Genomic DNA, 20030 nt, shown 5'->3' with positions numbered 1-20030 from the left:
TAGCCTAAATGAAGTAAACATCTCTCAAGATAGACCAATTCCCTTTGTGCTAATTCACTGTTTACTAAGCAGCCTTCTTATTACTTGGTTGATATAGAAGGGGTACCCGGAATAAGGCAGTATAAGTAATACTGTAAGTGAAAAGCCATATCATTGATGGTCAAATAATAAATTTTCATTCTACTTCAGATTAGTTTCTTGGATAAATGTCAAAAATTTAATACTTAACAAGTATTGCTTGTAATTCTATTTTGGGGAACACTGAGGTGCAATTAAATGTATTCCAGTATACATCTGGGAGAAGAACTCTCTCCATGGTGGGATCAAAAACTTTCTAGGAGGCTCTCCAGTTGGAATCACTGCTGAAGCAGTAAAAAGTCATGTTCATTTTCATGGGGGGGTGGGAAAAGGGTAATGATATCATTTCCATCAGTTGACGTATCTTTGAAAAAAAAAAAAAAAAAAAAAAAAGAGACTAAAGCTATTCCTACTTTCCTTTTGTGACAGACTTCAAAGAGTAAGGGTAGGATTTGAGTAGGGAACAGTTTTATTTTCTTAGGAGCCTGTGTAGTAATTGGTCTTTTATGTATGCTATGGAACATTAATATATAATTTCAACATTTTAAACTTATTACTCATATTGTTCCCTTTGGATAAATGAGGTATCTTCAGAAAGTTCTTGGAAAATAGGTTTTATGAGAAAACTATGTGTGGGTTTCACATGTTTTTTTTGGGCAGCAAAATAAACATCTTTTAACTACATTTTCCCACAAACTTTTTGAAGTATTCTTGTATAAATTTCCATATTTTAGGAAATAAGGTGGAGTTAGTTACAGAATTTAGGTTCCAATAAAGTACTCATATGTGGTTTAATATAAAGTAAATATTAGGTTCCAACAAAGTATATGGAACCAGTTCAGCCAACCTGTTTATCTCAACTACTTCTAGAAGTGGTAGCTTGAATTATATGAAAATATCCCAAACTAAAAAGATCAAAATGAAACAAACAAAAAAACTACATGCAATATTTAAAGACTCAATTCACTATGCTTTGTAATTCTTAGCAAACAATTACATTAAAACAATGTTGCCAGAATGCCAAAAGATAGAGAAGGAAAAGAAACATTATGTTTACAGCACATAAAATAACTTAATTCTAATCTCCTTTCATGTTTTATAGCTAACATTTCAGGTTTCTATGTCTAGTAAATTTTAGGAAACTATAATATGACCCCAACAGTAGATCCATTGATCAGTATTTCAAAAAATTAATTTTAGAAGTTTTTCAGGAAGCAAAAGGACAAACTCTATGAAAGAATATATTTACTTCAACAGCAAGAAATTTAGTTAATAATATCAAGGCAATTCATTATTATAGTTTATGGTAATCTATAGTACCTTATTATGCATAATTCCATCTTCAGTTTCTTCTCCCCATGGCTGTCCATCATCAAACAAAGGTGAATTTTCTTTCATGGCAGAATATATCTAATTCGTGCACAAGCAAGACAGAAGGTTGATGGGAGTTGATGCGGGAAACATAAAAAGCTTTTGTGCTTTATCAAAATCTTTTAGTGTCATTTTTTAGAAGCGTTTAATTGAATGACTAAAAGTCTTTTTTGAGTGGTTATACTGAACATATGTTAAATATGATCCTTTTGTTATTCAATGACTAAAAGTCTTTTTTTTTTTTTTTTTTTGACAGGCAGAGTAGACAGTGAGAGAGAGAGAGAGAGAGAAAGGTCTTCCTTTTTTTGCCATTGGTTCACCCTCCAATGGCCGCCACAGCCACTGTGCTGCGGCCGGCACACCGCACTGATCCAATGGCAGCAGCCAGGTACTTATCCTGGTCTCCCATAGGTTGTAGGGCCCAAGCACCTGGGCCATCCTCCACTGCACTCCCTGGCCACAGCAGAGAGCTGGCCTGGAAGAGGGGCAACGGGGACAGAATCCGGCGCCCCGACCGGGACTAGAACCCGGTGTGCCGGCGCTGCAAGGCGGAGCATTAGCCTAGTGAGCCGCGGCGCCGGCCTAAAAGTCTTTTTTGAGAGGTTATACTGATCATATGTTAAATATGATCCTTTTGATAATTTAATAACTTAAAACGCTTAGGATTTAGAAAGATTGGGCTCCATATTTAGTTCTGCTCCACGAGAAAACTATGTTGACATTTACATTGTTATTAACCCTGTGAGAAAACACACACACACACACACACACACACACTCTTTTAATTCTAACAATCCAGGCCAGCGCCGCAGCTCAACAGGCTAATCCTCCGCCTAGCGGCGCCAGCACCCCAGGTTCTAGTCCCGGTCAGGGCACCGGATTCTGTCCCGGTTGCCCCTCTTCCAGGCCAGCTCTCTGCTGTGGCCAGGGAGTGCAGTGGAGGATGGCCCAAGTCCTTGGGCCCTGCACCCGCATGGGAGACCAGGAGAAGCACCTGGCTCCTGCTTTCGGATCAGCTCCGGCCATTGGAGGGTGAACCAACGGCAAAAGGAAGACTGTTCTCTCTGTCTCTTTCTCTCTCACCGTCCACTCTGCCTGTCAAAAAAAAAAAAAAAAAAAAAAAAAAAAAAAAAAAATCTAACAATCCAGAACAGAATTGTCACATAAAAGGTGAATCGATAATTACTTCTCTTTTGCATAAGCTCATTTTTGTGCTTAAATATTATCAAGTGACTCCTTTTTTTTTTTGACAGGCAGAGTGGACAGTGAGAGAGAGAGACAGAGAAAGGTCTTCCTTTTTTTTGCCGTTGGTTCACCCTCCAATGGCCGCCGCGGCCGGCGCACCGCGCTGATCCGAAGGCAGGAGCCAGGTGCTTCTCCTGGTCTCCCGTGGGGTACAGGGCCCAAGCACTTGGGCCATCCTCCACTGCACTCCTTGGCCACAGCAGAGAGCTGGCCTGGAAGAGGGGCAACCGGGACAGAATCTGGTGCCCCGACCGGAACTAGAACCCATTGTGCCGGCGCCGCAAGGGGGAGGATTAGCCTAGTGAGCTGCAACGCCGGCATCAAGTGACTCTTAACAGTATACAAATATGAACTTTAGATAAAATTTTATAAAATAAAATCTTCAGAAATATTATTTAAACTTGAACAAGACAATAAATCATAATACAACATTGAAATAACTATAATTGACAAGCTAAATGGAAAATAACCAACAATTTTTAAGGCACAGAAATTCCAGTTTGAAGCATCTCTTTTTTTTTTTTTTTAGATTTATTTGAAAGAGTTACAGAGAAAGAGGGAGAGGCAGAGTGAGAGACCTTCCATCTGCTGGTTCACTACCCAGATGGCTGCAACAGCTGTGGCAGGGCCAGGCCCCAGAGCCAGATGCCAGGAGTGAAGCATCTGTTCTTTATATCTTAAAAATACAACCTTTCAAATGTAAAAAATTAGAGAATTTAAATAAAATTGCCATAAAATATATATAAGTATATAAAATGAACATTAAACTTCAAAGAATAGAACAATGCATTAGGAGCACATAAAAGAATGTGCTTTCTGTTGAAAACAATTATAAATTTTCTTATCCTGGGACTCATTTATAGGATTTGAGTTGCTTGCTCTCCTACGCTTTTCATGTAGTAAGGCACTCATATGTTCTATCTCGGGTAGATGCAGGGTTGCTCTATCAATTCATCTTTTATGCTTTCTTCAGCAAGGCCTTAAGAGACAAATTTAATGAAGTCTGAAAGACCTAGGACAGAGCCCAAGGTGAAGAAAAGAATCTTTGTCGTCAGAGTAGAAGCTTCTGTTGCTTTTCAAAGGTGTCCATGAAAACTCTTGATGCTCTGCAAGGTTTGGGAATATTCAAACGCAGTGACAAATAAAACCACGGGAACAATAAAAAATTCTATACTATAAGGAATGAAAAAGTTCTGAACTAAGGAAGTTTCACTGAAATTGTTTCAACTTAAAATTGCACAGAGACAAAAAGTATATATTTGAGTCAACGTTTTTAGCTATAGGTGGCATTTTCCAAAATACTACTACTTCACAACATCGAACTTTGGGGTGAGGGTAGGGGGAAGAAGTCTGGGGGATCTGAGATGAGTCAGGCCCTGCTCACATTGGTCACTTCCCAAAAGGCTCACAAACTCAGAGCACACACAGCTCTCCTACTCACAGTCCTTTTGGAGTAGGTAGGGTAACTTTGGCTCAACTAATGCCACTCAAACACTGTAATAAGGTCTGATTATGTGCCAAGTTTAGTGCAAGGAGACATAGTGAGAATGAGGAGAAATCAAGCTTTATTTCTAAAATACTAACAAAATGGGGCCAGCCCTGTGGCATAATAGGTTAAGCTTCTGCCTGTGGCGCTGGCTTCCCATATGGGCACTGGTTCGTGCCCTGGCTGCTCCTCTTTGATCCAGCTCTCTGCTGATGGCCTGGGAAAGCAGCGGAAGATGGCCCAACTGCTCGGGCCCCTACACCTATGTGAGAGACCTACCAGTACCTGACTCCTGGCTTCGAATTGGCCCAGCTCCAGCCATTGCAGCCATCTGGGGAGTGAACCAGTGGATGAAAGACTTCTCTCTCTGTCTCTCCGCCTCTCAAATAAATTAATCTTAAAAAAAAATACTAAAAATACAACCCGAGGCACACCAAAGAATAATGAAGAGTGAACAAAAAGTTATTAGGAAACCAACAAATATAGTCATAGGCCAAAATAAAAATAATACTCTCAATAGATCCTACAAAAGCATATGATAAACTTCAATGATCATTCTTGATGAAAGCAGGTAAATTTCAACATGAAAGACAAATCTTCTATTTGAATATATCATAACTAAATAATAAAACATTATATTTTGGAAAATAGTGGTAGTAATAGAAACTAATTGAGAATAGTAGGAATAAAGCAATTCAATAAGGATAATAAAGATAAAAAACTCTTTTAGCAGCAATAACCTTAAAAAATGATGAAATAAAGTGTTCACCAAATTAACAAAGCACATGGGATCAATTAAACTGATATAAAACTATAAACTTTTACTAAAGGGACAAAAGAAATATGAATACTTGAAATAGTTAATATTTTGCTAAATGAAAAGACTAATAAATATTTTCAATATGAGAAATTTCTCCCAATAGGTAGTACAAACAATACAAAAACACCCTTAAAAAAATCTCACAAGATATTTTTTGGAATTGACAAAGTAGTGATATTAGAGGGGTTGGTGTTTGGGTTGGTGGTTAAGCTGCCAGTTGAGGTACTCACATCCCATTTTGGAGTGCCTGGGTTCAAGCCCCAGTTGCACTCTGATTCCAGCTTCTTGCTAATGCAAATCTTAAGAGGCAGCAGGTGATGGCTCAAGAAGTTGGGTCCCTCACACCTACATGAGATCTGGATTGAGTTTCCAGCTCCTGGCTTCAGCATGGCCCAGTCCTGGCTGTTACGGACATTTGGGGAGTGAGCCAGTAGATGGGAGCTCTCTGTATCTGTCCCTCGAATAAATAAATAAATACACAAATATCTTTTTAAAAAGTGAGGATATGGGAATAGCTAGAAACATTGTGAGAATATTTGTCAACTACATAAAATATATTAGATGGGGCTGATGTTGTGGCACAGAGGGTAAAGCCACCACCTGTGACACTGGCATCCCACATGGGCGCCAGTTCAAGTCCTGGCTCCTCCATTTCCGATCTAGCTCCCTGCTAATATGCTTGGGAAAGCTGCAGAGGAAGGCTTAAGTGCTTGGGCCTTTGTACCCATGTGGGAGACCCAGATGAAGGTCCTGGCTCCTGGCTTTGGCTTGGCCCAGTCCTGGACGTTGTGGTCATTTAGGGAGTGAACCAGTGCATGGAAGAGCTCCCCACCCCCAGCTCTGCCTTTCAAATAACTAAAATAAATCTTAAAAAAAAAACAAAAACAAAAACAAAAGATGCAGGTTGTCTCCTGTCGGAGTGCCTGCATTTGATACCTGGCTCCTGATTGATTTCTCGCTAATGCAGATACTGGGAGGCAGGAGTGATTACTCCAGTAATCTAGTTCCTGCTACTCATGGGGGAGACCTAGGTTAAGTGCCTGACTCCTAGCTTTGGCTTAGCTCAGTCTCCCCTGTTGCGGGCATCTGGGGAATGTACCAGCAGACAAGCTCTCTTTCTCTCAGGAAAAAAAAAAGTGGTGGTTTGGCATAGCAGCTTGAGTCATCAGGCTCCTGGCTTTTGTCTGGCCCCACCACAGCTAGTGCAGGAATTTGGGGAGTGAACCAGTGGATGGAAGATCTTTCTCTCTGCTTTTCCAATAAAATGAAAATTAAAAAAAATTTTAAATGCTTCCTCTTTATTATGCTAAATAAATTACAGATGAATTAAAATTGAAACACAACAGAAGTCATAAAATACTATGAAAAAGCTGGGAGATCTTATTAAAAGTAATCAAGGAATAAAGGAGGCTTCCCAAGTTTAGCTAAATTTCTTGGCTAATGGTAAGTGGGAGAGATAATCAGAACAAGAAACCTGCAGTCTCTTATGGATTTTTACATTGCTGCAGTGTTCAGTTCTACCATATCCAACAAAGCAAGTCAGGAAGGAGAGGGTTTCAAGCTAAACAATGGGCTCCTGTATCACTGCAGAAAGGTTATCTCCCAACCATCTAACAATACCACAGGCTGCTTAGGCAAACACGCATGTGGTGTTCTAGTGACAAGAGGAGTATCTGACAGATACAGTGAGAACAGAGAGGTGGTTATTACCAAATGCTCACATACATCATGGGGGTAGAGACAAATTGGATGCATAATTATTATATAAAGTCCAATAAAATCTTTTATTAATGGGCTATATTATTGGATTTCTATCCCTATCTTGACAACTAGAAGTATTGAATGTGTCAGGATGGCTCCCACTTGAAAATTAATCTACCCAATGCCTGGCTACATTTAGTTAAGGGTTTGCTGATGGCCAAGAGAATGTCAGGAGGACAGTATTATTTTTAAGGATTGCAGCACTAAGTAGGACAGGAAACTCAGAAGAGGAGACTTTATTAGACCAAATTAAAATTCACATTTCTGAATTGCTGAAATACAAAATGTAAAATCAAAAGGAGAAAGGGGAAAAAATACATTGCATCACAGAGACAAGGGCTGGTTTCTCTAATTCAAGCACTTTTTAAAAAATATTTGTAAAGTTTCACTTTATTTGAAAGAGAGAATAATATACACACAGAGACAGACAGACAGACACAGAGATATTTTCCACTGGCTGGTTCATACCCCAAATATTTTCCAACAGCCAGGGCTGTGTCATGCCAAAATCAGGAGCCAGAAACGCAATCCTTGTCTCTCATGTGGCTGGCAGAGACCCAAGTATTGTTTTTCTTTCTGTTTTAAAAGGATTTATTTATTTATTTATTTGAAAGGCAGAAATACAGCGAGAGAAGGAGAGAGAAATAGAGATCTTCTATCTGCTGGTTCACTCCCTAAATAGTTGCAACAGATGGGGCTGGACCAGGTGGAAACCAGGAGCTTCTTCTGGATCTCCAACATGGGTACAGGGGCTCAAGCACTTGGGCCATCTTCCACTGCTTTCCCAGGTAGGAAGTGGAGGAGCTGCGATTTGACTCGGCACCCATAGGGAACGCCCGCACTGTAGGCTGAGACTTGACCTGACCCAAGTACTTGAGCCATCACCAGCTGCCTCCCAGGGTGCCCATTAGCAAGAAGCTGCATTGGAAGCAGAAATGGGATTCTATTTCAGGCACTGATATAGGATGCGGGGCTCCCAAGTGGCAGCTTTATTCATGCACCATAATGCCTACCCTTTTATTGTTTAAAAAGTGAACATCTATATATATATATATATATACATGTTCAAATAAAATGGAAATAAATAGAATATAATATATATTCTATATATTTCCACTTTATTTGACTGGCAAAGAGATTCTGTATCACCAAATGCTCTCATCAGGTGGGATTAGAGCCCAAAACTCACACATGGTGGCAGTCATAAATAGGCAGTTATCATAATTGTGATAAAGTTCAAATTTAAGAATACAAATGCAAATACAAAAAGAAGCTGTAATTTTCGGGTCATGTTGTCAGTTATTAAAAGCATTAATAAGGGGGCCAGCATATTGTGATGTAGCACCTTAACAAGTTACCTGCAACATCAACATCCCATTTCGGACCAAATGTTCAAGTCTTCGCTGCTCCATTTCCAATCTAGCTCCCTGATAATGGGGCCTGGGAACACAGTGAAAAAGGGCCCACATACTTGGGGCCCTGTTACCTATGTGCGAGTGAAACCTCATGTGTGAGAGAAACCCCTTGGAGTTTCAAGCTCCTGGCTTCAGCCCGGCCCAGCCTTGGCTGTTGTGGCCATTTGGAGAGTGAACCAGTGGACGGAAGCATGCTCTCTTGCTCTCTGTCACTCTGCCTTTCTAATAAATAAAAACATATCTTTAAAAATAAAATCCCCCCAAATTGGTAAGCTTAATATATAAGGAGCTCAAAGTATTAAAGTTCAATATTTAGCAAAATAATGAAATACAAAATAGGCCAAAAAGCATGCACAAGTTAAAAAAAATCCAAGTAACAAACCAAAGTATAAATTGTTTGTCTATAAATAAACAAGCTGTTTTTCATCTCCCAAAATAGTAAACATTTTAGAACAATGCAAATGGTACAAGAAAAGGGTATGTTCCTATGTTGTTGAGGAGTTTTTAATTGGTACAACTATTCTGGAGGAAAATGTCAATGTGTCAAGCCTAAAAAATATGCAGTCATGCACTGCTTAAGGACAGGGACATGTTCTGAGAAATGCTTTGTTAGGCAATTTTGTCTTGTGCGAACATTCAGAGTGTACTTACACAAACCTAGATGGTATAGGTCAATCATTTGCGATGTGGCCCCCTGATGCAATCAAGAGATGCAGTAAACACGAGGTACATGAAGCTGCTGCCAGCGTAAGACGGCATATTGTTTTACAGTAAACTTTTTTTAAATAAGTAGGAGTACATTCTAAAATAACAATAAAAAGTATAGTATAGTAAATACATAAACCAGTAACAGTCGCTTATTATCAAGTATTATTTATTATACATTATTGTTCATGCTGTACTTTATGACTGGCAGCACAGGTTTATTTACACTAGTATCACCACAAACACAAGTACTGTGTGGTGCTACAACATTATGATGGCTACGACGTCACTAGGTAATAAGAATTTCTCAGTTCCATTATAATCTTTATGGGACTGTTGTCATTTTTATGGTCTATTCTGGACTGAAACGTCGTTATGCAGTGCATGACTGTACTTACTTTGCACAGTAGTACTGCACTAAATGTTTTAAGTTGTTTTTTCTAAGCTGGGAGATTATGGCCATCTTACTCTGAAGTTTTCCAAAACTTTTTGTAATGAATCTAGACTATACTTAAAAAGGGAGAAAATGAATTTCATGGGTGAAAACAAAAAAGGCAATTTCTTTTTGATTCATTTTTTGAGCTGTAAAAACTCAAGAAAACAATCTCCTTGCCAGTGTGGTACTTCCTTCCTCTCCCTTCTAGTATCATGTGTTGACAGTTTGAAGAAGTTAAATGTGCTTTAAACAATAGAAACTCTGAAGCAGACTTTGAGATATCTGGCAAAAGCAAGACTGTGAAACAGAAATATCTTTCTGAGAAAACAAATAAACAAACAACTTTCCTATGTGTACATTTTAAAACGTCAAATCAAATACCTTGATGCAGTCTATCAGCCAAACCAAGGCTGCCACAATGTGAGGCCATGTATGAGGGGCCCCCACTGTATACATGGAGCTTTTGGATAGTGCAAAAGGATACCTATGAAAAATCAGAAAAAATAAGATAACTTAATATGTTAATTCAGTAAAAATAATGGCTCAATGAAGGATGAAGCTACATTTTAAAAATTCGTCACAATGCCCCATAGTCTTGACTTGTTTGGAAGTAATCCACTTGTTGCAATTCTCTCCAAAGATTTTGCATATTTTCGGCTTCTTTTCTGCAGATTTTGCACATATATCTCTTAAATTGCAGAACTTGATTTACAGAAAGTAGGCTGGTCTTCTTCTAGCATATCCTTTGTTCCCCCAGTAAACTACATGTATATGTTACATGTAGATACTCCGAATCCATTTCCCACCCCATGTTTACTCTTTATAGTCCTTTTCAACTTCATCTCGCTCTACTTTCACCAGGACTGAATCTGACATTTTTGCTTCTATGAAATCTTTGATATCCAATTTGTCCTTCCTATTCCCTGTTACTTGAGCAGCTCAGATGAAGCCTGTAGATTTGACTATGCTTATGGTTTAAACGTTTATCCTTCAGAATTTGTGTGCTGGAAACGTTATTCCCAGAATCATGTTAATGGTATTTGGAGATGGTACCTTTGGGAGGTGACTGGGTCAGGAGGGCGCTGTCCTCATGAATGCCCTAGTTCATTCATGGGTTCATGTGTCATTAATGGAGTGGCTTTGTTAGAAAAGTGAGTTCTCTCTGACATACTTATTCTATCTTACTGTGTGATAGCTGCCATCATGTTCACGTTATGAACCTCCAAGAAGGCTTTCACCAGATACTGAATAAATGAACTTGCCAGCCTCCAGAACCATGAGCTGAATAAGCCTCTGTTCTTTGTAAATTATTCGGTCTCAGTTATTCTGTTATAGCTACAGAAAATAGACTTACACATCTATATTCTTTTTTTGTGTGTGTGCCTCTTCAAATTATCCCACATGTACTGCCTATCCTAATGAGAAATATAGCATACATACCCAAGGTCTTTAAAGATTCTTGGAACTTCTTCTTCAAATTTTGTGTCAGGAAGTTCATATGAAGGGCATAGGAAGCCATAAAGAAAAGTGAAGATCTTTAGGAAGTCTTTAACAGACGGAGCTTGTAGAGATTTCATGGATACACTATATGCATAGCCATTTTCTGTAAGAAACTAAAATAATTCTCATTAAATGTTGAACATTTTGTAACTGAAAAACGAATGGGAGGTACCTAAGGAAATATTCACAATTTAAGCTATTTAAATTATAAATTACCTCACAGAGTTGTCGAATACACTGCTGAATGAATGCTTTGTCATTAAGTGGTCTTGGGTCCTTGATTTTTTCAGAACTGGAAAATATACCAAATTGACTATTCCGGGATCCATGTCCACTAGTTCTGGAAATATATTTTTAAAAAATCAGTCAAGACTATTTCCTTCTGTGGTCAAGTCTAAATTTAAGTCAATAGTATGTATGTGCACGTGTGTGCGTATGTATATATATTCTTTTTAAAGATTTATTTATTTATTTGAAAGGCAGAGTGAGAAAGATTTTTTCTATCTGCTGGTTCACTTCCCAAATGCCCACAACAGCCAGGGCTAGGCCAGGCTGAAGCTAGGAATCAGGAATTCCATCTGGGTCTCCCTTGTAGATGGCTGAAATTCAAGTACTTGGGCCACCATCTACTGTCTTCTTGCTACATTAGTAGGAAGCTGGATTGGAGGGACAGAGTAGCTGGCACCTGAATCAGTCACTGATATGGGTTACAGGTTTTTCCCAAAAAAGGGCTTAACTCTCTGCACCACAATGCACATTTTTTTCTTTCTCTTTTTTTAAATTTGAGAAGCAGAGACACAGTTCCCATCTACTGCTTCACTCTCCAAGAGCTGGAAATGGCTGGAGGTGGGCTGGGACACAAGACAAGAGCCAGGAACTTAATCCAGGTCTTCCACATGGACGGCAGGAATCCAATTACTTGAGTCATCATTGCTACCTCCCAGGGTCTGCATTAGCAGGAAGGTAGATTCAGGAGCTAAAGCCGGGACACAGTATAGCACCAGGTACTATGAAGTGGGACACGGGCATTCTAACTGGCACCTTAACCACCAGGCTGGCTGAATGCCCTGAAACTGATGTTATATTCTAATATCAGCATCACATATTAACCCTTTTATTTAACCAAAAAAGAATTTTCTTATTTATAGCAGAGAAAAAGAACAAAAAATGCACAGTAAAGTATGAAGTTACAGCAGATAATAGATAATTAAGATAAAAAATGAGAATAAAATATTCTTGTGGTGCTTGTACTGTTAACATACCCACCATCCTCTAAGAATACATATTTTATTTTGGTCCATTAGATCTTCTTCATCAACTATTCTCCAAGTCTGTTCAATAGCCTAGATTCTTTTGCAATTATATACACTTCTCCACCATCATGGTTTCTCTCCTCCTAACCTCTCCATTTAGCATTTTTTTGTAGGCAAAATGCCTTTGAGGATTGATTGAAAGAGCTAATACAGATAAAGCACTTAAGACAATGTTTAGATTACAGAAATGTTCAAGAGACATTAGATTTTATAATTATCATCATCTCTTTTAATCAATCCTTAGAACTGCTCTATGAGGAGATGCTGATATCGTTTCCATTTTATAGATAAGGACACTGAAGCACAGGGGTTAATTTACCCAAGATCACATAACTAGTTACATTTTCTCCTGTTAATCTGTTTTATGTCAAATTTAATTTGTAGTTCAGCAAAGGAACCTTGAAAGGTGCAGAAAGCCATTTATCACTCCCCTCCAGTCAATCCTTTCCTTATCTCCACATAAGACAAATCCTGATCTACTTTAGAGAGTGAATCTCTCTTTTTTTCCAAAGGTTTATTTTATTCATTTTTAAACCCAAGTTACGGGGGGGGGGGGGGGGGGAGGACAGAGACAAATCTTTCATCTGATGGTTCACTCCCCAAATAGCTGCAACAGCTGGGTGTGGGCAAGGCTGAAGGCAGGAGCCAGGAGCTTCCTGGGTACAGGGGCCCAAGGACTTGGGCCATCTTCTATTGCCTTTCCAGGTGCATCAGCAGGGATGCTGGATCAGAAGTAGAGCAGCCAGGACTCAAACCAGTACCCATATGGGATGCTGGCATTGCAGGTGGTAGCTTAACATGCTAAGCCACAACACTGGCCCCCAGAGAGTGATTCTTAAAGTGCTACATAGGGATTACTGAGAAGTCAACATTATTTGACAGTAAGTCAGAGTAAAACGCAGTATTTGCTTTTTTCATTCTTATCCTCTCATGAGTGAAGTTTTCTGTATTATGAATAATATTGTAATAGACTGAACATAGCAACAGATATGAGCATCTAGCTGTCTTCTATTAAGCTACACATTAAAGAGCTTCGTAAAACTGTAAAACAGGTGGGGAAAGTATTTCTGTGAAACATCATTTGGATGTTTATAACATCAGTCGCAGGTCATACAAAATTATCAACTTGAAAATTAGCCTCCCATATATTTATATATATTTATTGAATTTTAAGTTCTGCCTGCAGCTGCCTTGGCAGGGCCAGACCAGATGATTTCGCTGGCCCTTTATGGCTTCTGGGCTGGCTGTTCCCCATCCATGCTGTAAAGTCACTCTTCTCACTGAGAATGCTTATGAAAATTTTTTTAAAATGAAAAATAATTTTTGGGGCTGATGTGTGCTATTTTAAATTATATACATTATTTCAAGTTTAAATTTCTAATACAATTAATTTCAATGGATATGGCTCACAAAACAAAAGCTCTTTCAGGAGCCACCATTTAGCTTAGTGGTTAAGATACTAGTGAAGATGCCTGTATCCTACACTGGAATACCTGGGTTTGATACCTGACTCTGGCTCCTGGCTTCAGCTTCTTGCTATAATATAGACCTTGGAGGCAGCAGTGATAGTTCAACTGGGTTCCTGCCATACCACTTTGAGACCTAGTCTGAGTTCTCAGCTCCTGGCTTTAGCCCACCCCAGCCTCTGGTTGTTCCAGGCCTTTGAGAAATGAACCAAATATACTTCTTAATACCATCTACAAGAGATATAACATAAAACTTTAACCTTTTAAAATAGAAGAAAATTAGATTGTAACTTTTCTTGAAAGGGACTATGTTATCTAATTTTTTGTTCTCTCAGGGTATCAATGCATGGCTATAGGAATTCTTTCATTAGAACTAATAAAAAATATCATTACCTTTTACCAAACACGGAGACTTTTCTTTCGGATGTGGGTTTGTTTACACTCAACTTTCCAAAGGTTGGTTTCTCTTTGCTTTAAGAAAAATAACAAACAAGTCTTCAATATGTATATGTATATGTGTATATATATATATATATAAAGCTAGTTCAAGAAACTTTGGAAAATATATTGGAACCAATATTTCTTCTCTGTTCCCTAAAAAAATCATTCAAATCCTAAAAATTTTTAGCAGCAACCATATCTGATATACATGAGATGGGCTAAAAGATAGCATAAGTTACAATGCTAAAAAACACATTATTAAAATATATACATTTTAATAATTTTAATATTAATGATTTAATTCTATGATTTTATATTAAATATATAAATTGATGAAAATAACTTTAAGGAAAAAGAAAAATATGAACAGATACATTCAGTTATAAGATGGTGGTTAAAGCCTGCTCTTTTTCAGAATGTAGCTGTACTTCACATTCATTATCTAAATTACAGACAAAAAATTACACTAGTAAGCTTTCAACTTGTAATGCAATTTGAAGCATAAAATCTTTTGGTTTAAGTGATGTGCAGTTGTACAACAAATTCTGTTTAAAGTATTCAGAAGGAAAACTATTTCAAATTTCTAAAAGTAGCAGAGGCTCATACTAGTAATATAAACCTAAGTAATTTAAGAAAAATTCACAAGTAACTTTTACCTTAGTATTAGAGGATTTATATAACTTTTTAGTGGCTTTCAAATAGCTTTCTGTTAACTGGAAGAAATTCACTCATAGGGAGAAACTGCAGTTTATGATAGCAAGTTCTTTTGGACACTTTCCCCCAGTGAATCATGAGGAAATAGTTTGGAGAAGTGGTGTTCTTAGGCTGCAATTACATTACAGCTTATCAGCTGGTTTTAGAACTTTGCTAGTTGGAAACACCTCAGTAAACTGAAAGGTACAGCACAGAGCCTGCTCAACCATATAGCTCTAGGATTTATAAAGGAGAGGAAGGCTAAAAGGGAATCAACAGTCCTCTAAGGAGGCACCTGGTAAAGCAGTAGGCTTTGAGGATTTAAAAAACAAATGAGATGACACACGATACTTAACAGTATGCCCACTTTCAGACTTCATTGGCCCTAAATCAGGAACCACTGGGAACAGACAGGACTCACGAGGATATCACTCATATTGTATCTCTTATTAATCATTTTTACCATTTCTTTACTCAAGAACATAAGGTAGCAGTGAGAACCCCAGGTGGAGGTACTTACGTCTGAGGTGTATGAAGGCTTTGTCTGTTGAGGTCCTGCGATCGTAACTCCTGCATAGAGAGGCGGCCAGCACCACCAGTGGAAACTGAGCTGCGCTTCATGGCTATGACCGATAGTCAAGAATAAAATATTAGAAAAATTTTATCTTTATTCTGAAATATAAAGGCAGCCAAGTTTCACTATTTCATCAAGGTAACACTTCTCATGGGCTATCTTCTTTGTTCATGCACCTAAAGGCCTCATTTACAAAGGACATCTGTTAAACTTCATTTAAAAATATTTGAGAGCTGGGGCCGACGCTGTGGTGTAGTGGGCAAAGCTGTCGCCTGCAGTGCCAGCATCCCACATGGGCGCGGGTTCTAGTCTCTGCTGCTCCACTTCCTATTCAGCTCTCTGCAGTGGCCTGGGAAATCAGTAGAAGATGGCCCAAGTCCTTGGGCCCCTGCACCCACATGGGAGACCTGGAAGAAGCTCTTGGCTCCTGGCTTCGGATTGATGCAGCTCTGGCCATTGCAGTCATCTGAGGAGTGAACCAGGGGATGGAAGACTTCTCTTTCTTCTCTCTCTTTCACATAAATAATAAAATAAATCTTTAAAAAAATATTTGAGAGGAAGAGAAAGAGAGAGAGACACACACACAGAGGAATGTTCTATCCCCTGGTTCACTCTCTCAGTGCCCATCTGTGTGGACTGGGCCAGGCTGAAGGCAGGAGCTTGGAAATCAACCTAGCTCTTCCACGTTGGTGGCATGGATCTAAGTGCTTGAGCCATCACCTGCCGCTTCCCAAGGTGCACATTAGCAGGAAGCTGGAATTGGAGTCACGACTCCAATATGGGCTGTGGGTGTCCCAAGATATTCAATATACATAAACATTTACTAAATGCCCACCATGTATAAGGGAGTGTGTTAGGCAATGCAGGAGATACAAAGATGAATAAAGTATGATTCTGGCCTTCACAAGGTATCCATGGGATAAAAAGTCCTGAATATTAAGCCCTATCTTATCATTGCTGTTGCAAGTTGTGGGGAGCAACTCGGACTAGACTAAGTTACTGGAATTAAGACTTATTCTATGCATCTGCTCTCCCACAATATGGCGCTGGGAGAGGAGAAAATAGCTTCTACACAGCTGCTTCCAGTTCAACCAATAAACAGCAGGACCTGCTCCTGATTGGAGGAGAGCAGCGTACTCGGCGTGTGGGTAGCAGAGTTGGGATTGGTGGAAGAGGACTATAAAGGAGGAGAGAGAAAACATGCACCAGGAACATCTAAGGGGAACATCTGAGGGAATACCTGTGCAGCCCCCGAGAGAGCCGGCCGGCGGTGTGCCGCTTCCCTGCGGAAGTGGGGAATGTGGCAGGGGGAACCGCCCTTCCACGGAGGTGGAAGGGACGGTAGCCAACCCGGGAAGAACCAGCAGCAAACCCGGGGAGGGCCGAGCAGACGAAAGAACAGCGCAGGGTCCTGTGTCGTTCCTCCATGAAGAGGGGGAGCGACATAATGGTGCCGTGACTCGGATAGGAAGCCTAGGCAGGGTCCTGTGTCGTTCCTCCGTGAAGAGGGGGAGCGACACAAGTGCCTATTTTTTTTCTTTTACATTTATTTATTTATTTATTTGAAAGGTAGAGTTATAGAGAGGGAGAGACAGAGGCATAAAGAGTTTTCCATCTGCTGGTTCACTCCCCAAATGCCCACAACGGCACGGCCAAGGCTGGGCCAGACTGAAGCCAGGAGCTTCATGGGGGTTTCCCACGTAGGTGCAGGGGCCCAAGCACTTGGGTCATCTTCCACTGCTTTCCCAGGCGCAAGCTGGGAGCTGGATCGGAAGTGTAGCAGCTGAGACTTGAACCAGTGCCCATATGGGATGCTGGCCAAGCAGCTATGTCATAGCAGTGGACCCTGCATGTGCCTATCTCAGTGAGAAGTTGGAGGCAGCCTGAGAATAAATCTCAAGTTCCCTTATACACTTAAAAATCTTTCCTTTTTTTTGGTTTCAAAGAAAGGAGCTATCCTGTTTTCTTTGATAATGCCAACCTCTCCTGCATGTCCTCAACCCACTCTCTCCTGGTTTATAGTCAATTACCGTCCTCTGGCGTCAACCTCTTCTCCAACAAGTATAAAATCACCGGATCCACCAAATGGTCTAGGGCTGACCCTACTTTCAAAACTCATTAACATCTCATTCCCTTCACACCCACTCAACAGGCTGTCTCCCAGGACACTCAGAATCGACGAGCCTTTCCATCCTGCCTCTGCAGCGTCAGACACTACCCAAGAGGCTTCCCTGGCGTCTGCGAAGCGGACATCTGTGTGGCAGTCCCGCTCCTTCCCTGGGCACCCTTCTTGTTTCTCCGTCTATTTCTTCTCCTTTTAGTGCATGCTGGTTCATCTGTTCATCCTTCCCCTTCTCACTCCTACGCCCCTCCCAGTCTCCACGCACCGTTGTAAACGTACTTTCAAGATTCCAGGCTAAGATTTCTAGACGGACCCCGTTCAGGGCGGCCACCCAAACGCAACACTCAATAACAAACAGGTCCTCTCTGGTTCTTCCCCTCCCCTCGCTCCAGCCTCTCTTCTCTCCATCTGGGTTTCCTAGGCACCCCCATCTCACTTGAGAGTACGTTGCGAGCGGAAATTTATCGGACCCTATGCCACCAGCACCTCTCCCAACCATAAACACTAACCCGCAGCCCCTGTGTCCCGCCAGAACCGCCCAGCAGTACCAACGCCACCCCAATGTCATCAGTTACCTTCCCTCCAGCTTCCTGACACGACTCACGCGCCGAACTTCTGTAAACTGTGTGACACTCCGCTAAAAGTGGGAACAGCCGCCAAAAACAGAGCTTCCTCCGCCCGCCTGTGCGGTTTGAATTTTAAAATCTCCGCCGGAGCTGACGTCACGCGCACGACGTGCTCACGCATGCGCAACACTCCCGGACCCGTCCCTTGTTTCCGGGATTTGCTTGCAGGTCGCCGCCCGCCGCCTCGCGGACACACTGGCGTCTGTGGGCCAGTGTAAGTGTCCCCTGCGAAGTCTGGCCGGACCCGAGAGTTGGCTCCGAAGTTTCGAGGGTTCTGCGTCGCCAGGGAGCGGCTTTAGAGCCGAGCCGCCCGGGAAACGTTTTTCCGTACAACCGTTGACTCTTAGAGGAGAAATCTGTTTTGCTTTGCCCCGAAAGTGGCGGCTTGCAGACCCTTTGGCGGTGAGAGCCTTGGGAAGGAGGCCTGCCCTTTTCTGACGCAGGGCGCGGCTAGGTCGGAGGTGGTGGCTGTGAATGTGGGTGCAGTCCCCTCCGAGGACCGCGTGGATGTGGCCGCGCGCGGGGACCCGGTTTGCAGGTGTGACTGCTGTCCGGGGTTTCTCGGTCTCTAGTGGTGGGTGGCCTGCAAGAGACCAGGAAGAATCAGGGTTGATTGGGAAGGACTAGGAGCTGGATGCAAAGCGGAGAAGCAGGAGAGGTCACATCAACCACTGTCGAGTAGGGACTCCCCTGAATTTGAACCCAGAGACACGCACTGTCCGTTACCTGGAGAGGAGAGGGTCGGGGGTGGGAGAAGAGTTCAGGGCGAAGACCCAGATGCTTTTGTCTTACAACAGTTGTGCCGACGATGGAGTTGTAGTGATTGGCAAGTCGCCGTTCTTGTTCGAGTTTCAGTTTTCCCGTCTGAATGTCTATGTCGCTAGCCATTGCAAGGGGCTCCTCACCCCCTTGTGGTGACTGGAGAGGTGGGACCCGGCATCACCAGGATCACCATCAGTAGCGGCAATTAGCATTTATGTGAGCAAGCGCAACGTGCCTGGCGTGATGCACTGTATTGCATGTGGAGTGTCTCATTTGGTTCTCTAAACAGAAATGTCATGAAAAAAAAAAAAACAACTTTGAGGCTCAGTGAGATCAAATAACTAGTCCATGGTCATGCTGCTAATACAGGGAATCAGATATTGGAACTCAAGTGCTGCAGTTACTAACTGTGCTATTTACCACTTCTTAAGTTCTCCAGTATATTAGATTTAGAAAGCTATATCCGGAACTGTAAAATGAGTTTCTGCCTTTCAAGTAAACTGAGAATAAATAAGTAAAAATGGAGGCAGTAATATGGCGCAGCACTTAAGTTGCTGCGTGGGTCACCCATATTGGGTCATCTCATATTGGAGTGCCTGATTCAAGTCCCTGCTAATTTGCTTTGGATTCTAGCTTCCTGCTGATGTGCACCCTGGGAAGCAGCAGAGGATAGCCCAGGTGCTTGTGTTGCTGCCAACCACATGGGAGACCTGGATTAAGGTCTAGGCTCCTGGCTTTGACCTGGCTCAGCCTTGGCTGTTGCTGGCATTTATATAGGGAATCAGTGTTTGGACGATGCCTATATGTCTCTTAAGTCTCTGCCTTTCAAATGAAATGAAAATAAGCTGGGCCGGCGCTGTGGCTCACTTGGCTAATCCTCCACCTGTGGCGCCGGTATCCCTTATGGGCACCGGGTTCTAGTCCCGGTTGCCCCTCTTCCAGGCCAGCTCTCTGCTGTGGCCCGGGAAGGCAGTGGAGGATGGGTCAAGTGCTTGGGTCCTGCACCCGCATGGGCGACCAGGAGGAAGCACCTGGCTCCTGGCTTCAGATCGGTGCAACGCTGGCTGTATCGGCCATTTAGGGGGTGAACCAATGGAAGGAAGACCTTTCTCTCTGTCTCTCTCACTGTCTAAACTCTATCTGTAAAAAAAAAAAAAAAATTGCAGATCAGATCTGCCTGTGTATATGAAATATATGTTTATTGAAATACAGGACA

General features: G+C 41.4%; 2 protein-coding genes across 14 annotated transcripts in view; one reads left to right on the top strand and one right to left on the bottom strand.

The window, feature by feature from the left end:
* Positions 1 to 18140, bottom strand: part of NDC80 (NDC80 kinetochore complex component) — a 49207-nt gene extending 31067 nt beyond the window's left edge. The window contains exons 1-7 of the mRNA XM_002713610.5: positions 18002 to 18140; positions 15251 to 15353; positions 13990 to 14067; positions 11034 to 11157; positions 10758 to 10930; positions 9699 to 9801; positions 1399 to 1488 (exon numbers count right to left, since the gene is read on the bottom strand). Coding sequence (XP_002713656.1) covers positions 1399 to 1488; positions 9699 to 9801; positions 10758 to 10930; positions 11034 to 11157; positions 13990 to 14067; positions 15251 to 15351 — 669 coding nt within the window. The 5' untranslated portion in view covers positions 15352 to 15353; positions 18002 to 18140. The remainder of the gene's footprint in view (positions 1 to 1398; positions 1489 to 9698; positions 9802 to 10757; positions 10931 to 11033; positions 11158 to 13989; positions 14068 to 15250; positions 15354 to 18001) is intronic.
* Positions 18141 to 18151: 11 nt separating this feature from the next.
* Positions 18152 to 20030, top strand: part of METTL4 (methyltransferase 4, N6-adenosine) — a 64269-nt gene continuing 62390 nt past the window's right edge. For 6 of the 13 annotated variants that reach the window (XR_011379414.1, XR_011379413.1, XM_051852081.2 and 3 more), the window contains exon 1: positions 18152 to 18266. Coding sequence is in view for 4 of the 13 variants with exons in the window: in XM_051852081.2 (XP_051708041.1) it covers positions 18172 to 18266 (95 nt within the window). In the remaining 9 variants the exon portion in view is untranslated. Of the gene's footprint in view, positions 18591 to 20030 lie in introns of all 13 variants that reach the window. The other 7 variants (XR_011379415.1, XM_051852084.2, XR_011379416.1 and 4 more) reach the window with 5 other exon arrangements.

Source organism: Oryctolagus cuniculus, chromosome 10, assembly GCF_964237555.1.
Source record: "Oryctolagus cuniculus chromosome 10, mOryCun1.1, whole genome shotgun sequence".
NCBI classification, from domain to species: domain Eukaryota; kingdom Metazoa; phylum Chordata; class Mammalia; order Lagomorpha; family Leporidae; genus Oryctolagus; species Oryctolagus cuniculus.
The sequence above is the reverse complement of the archived record's forward strand: the minus strand, read 5'-3'. Positions and strand labels throughout refer to the sequence as shown.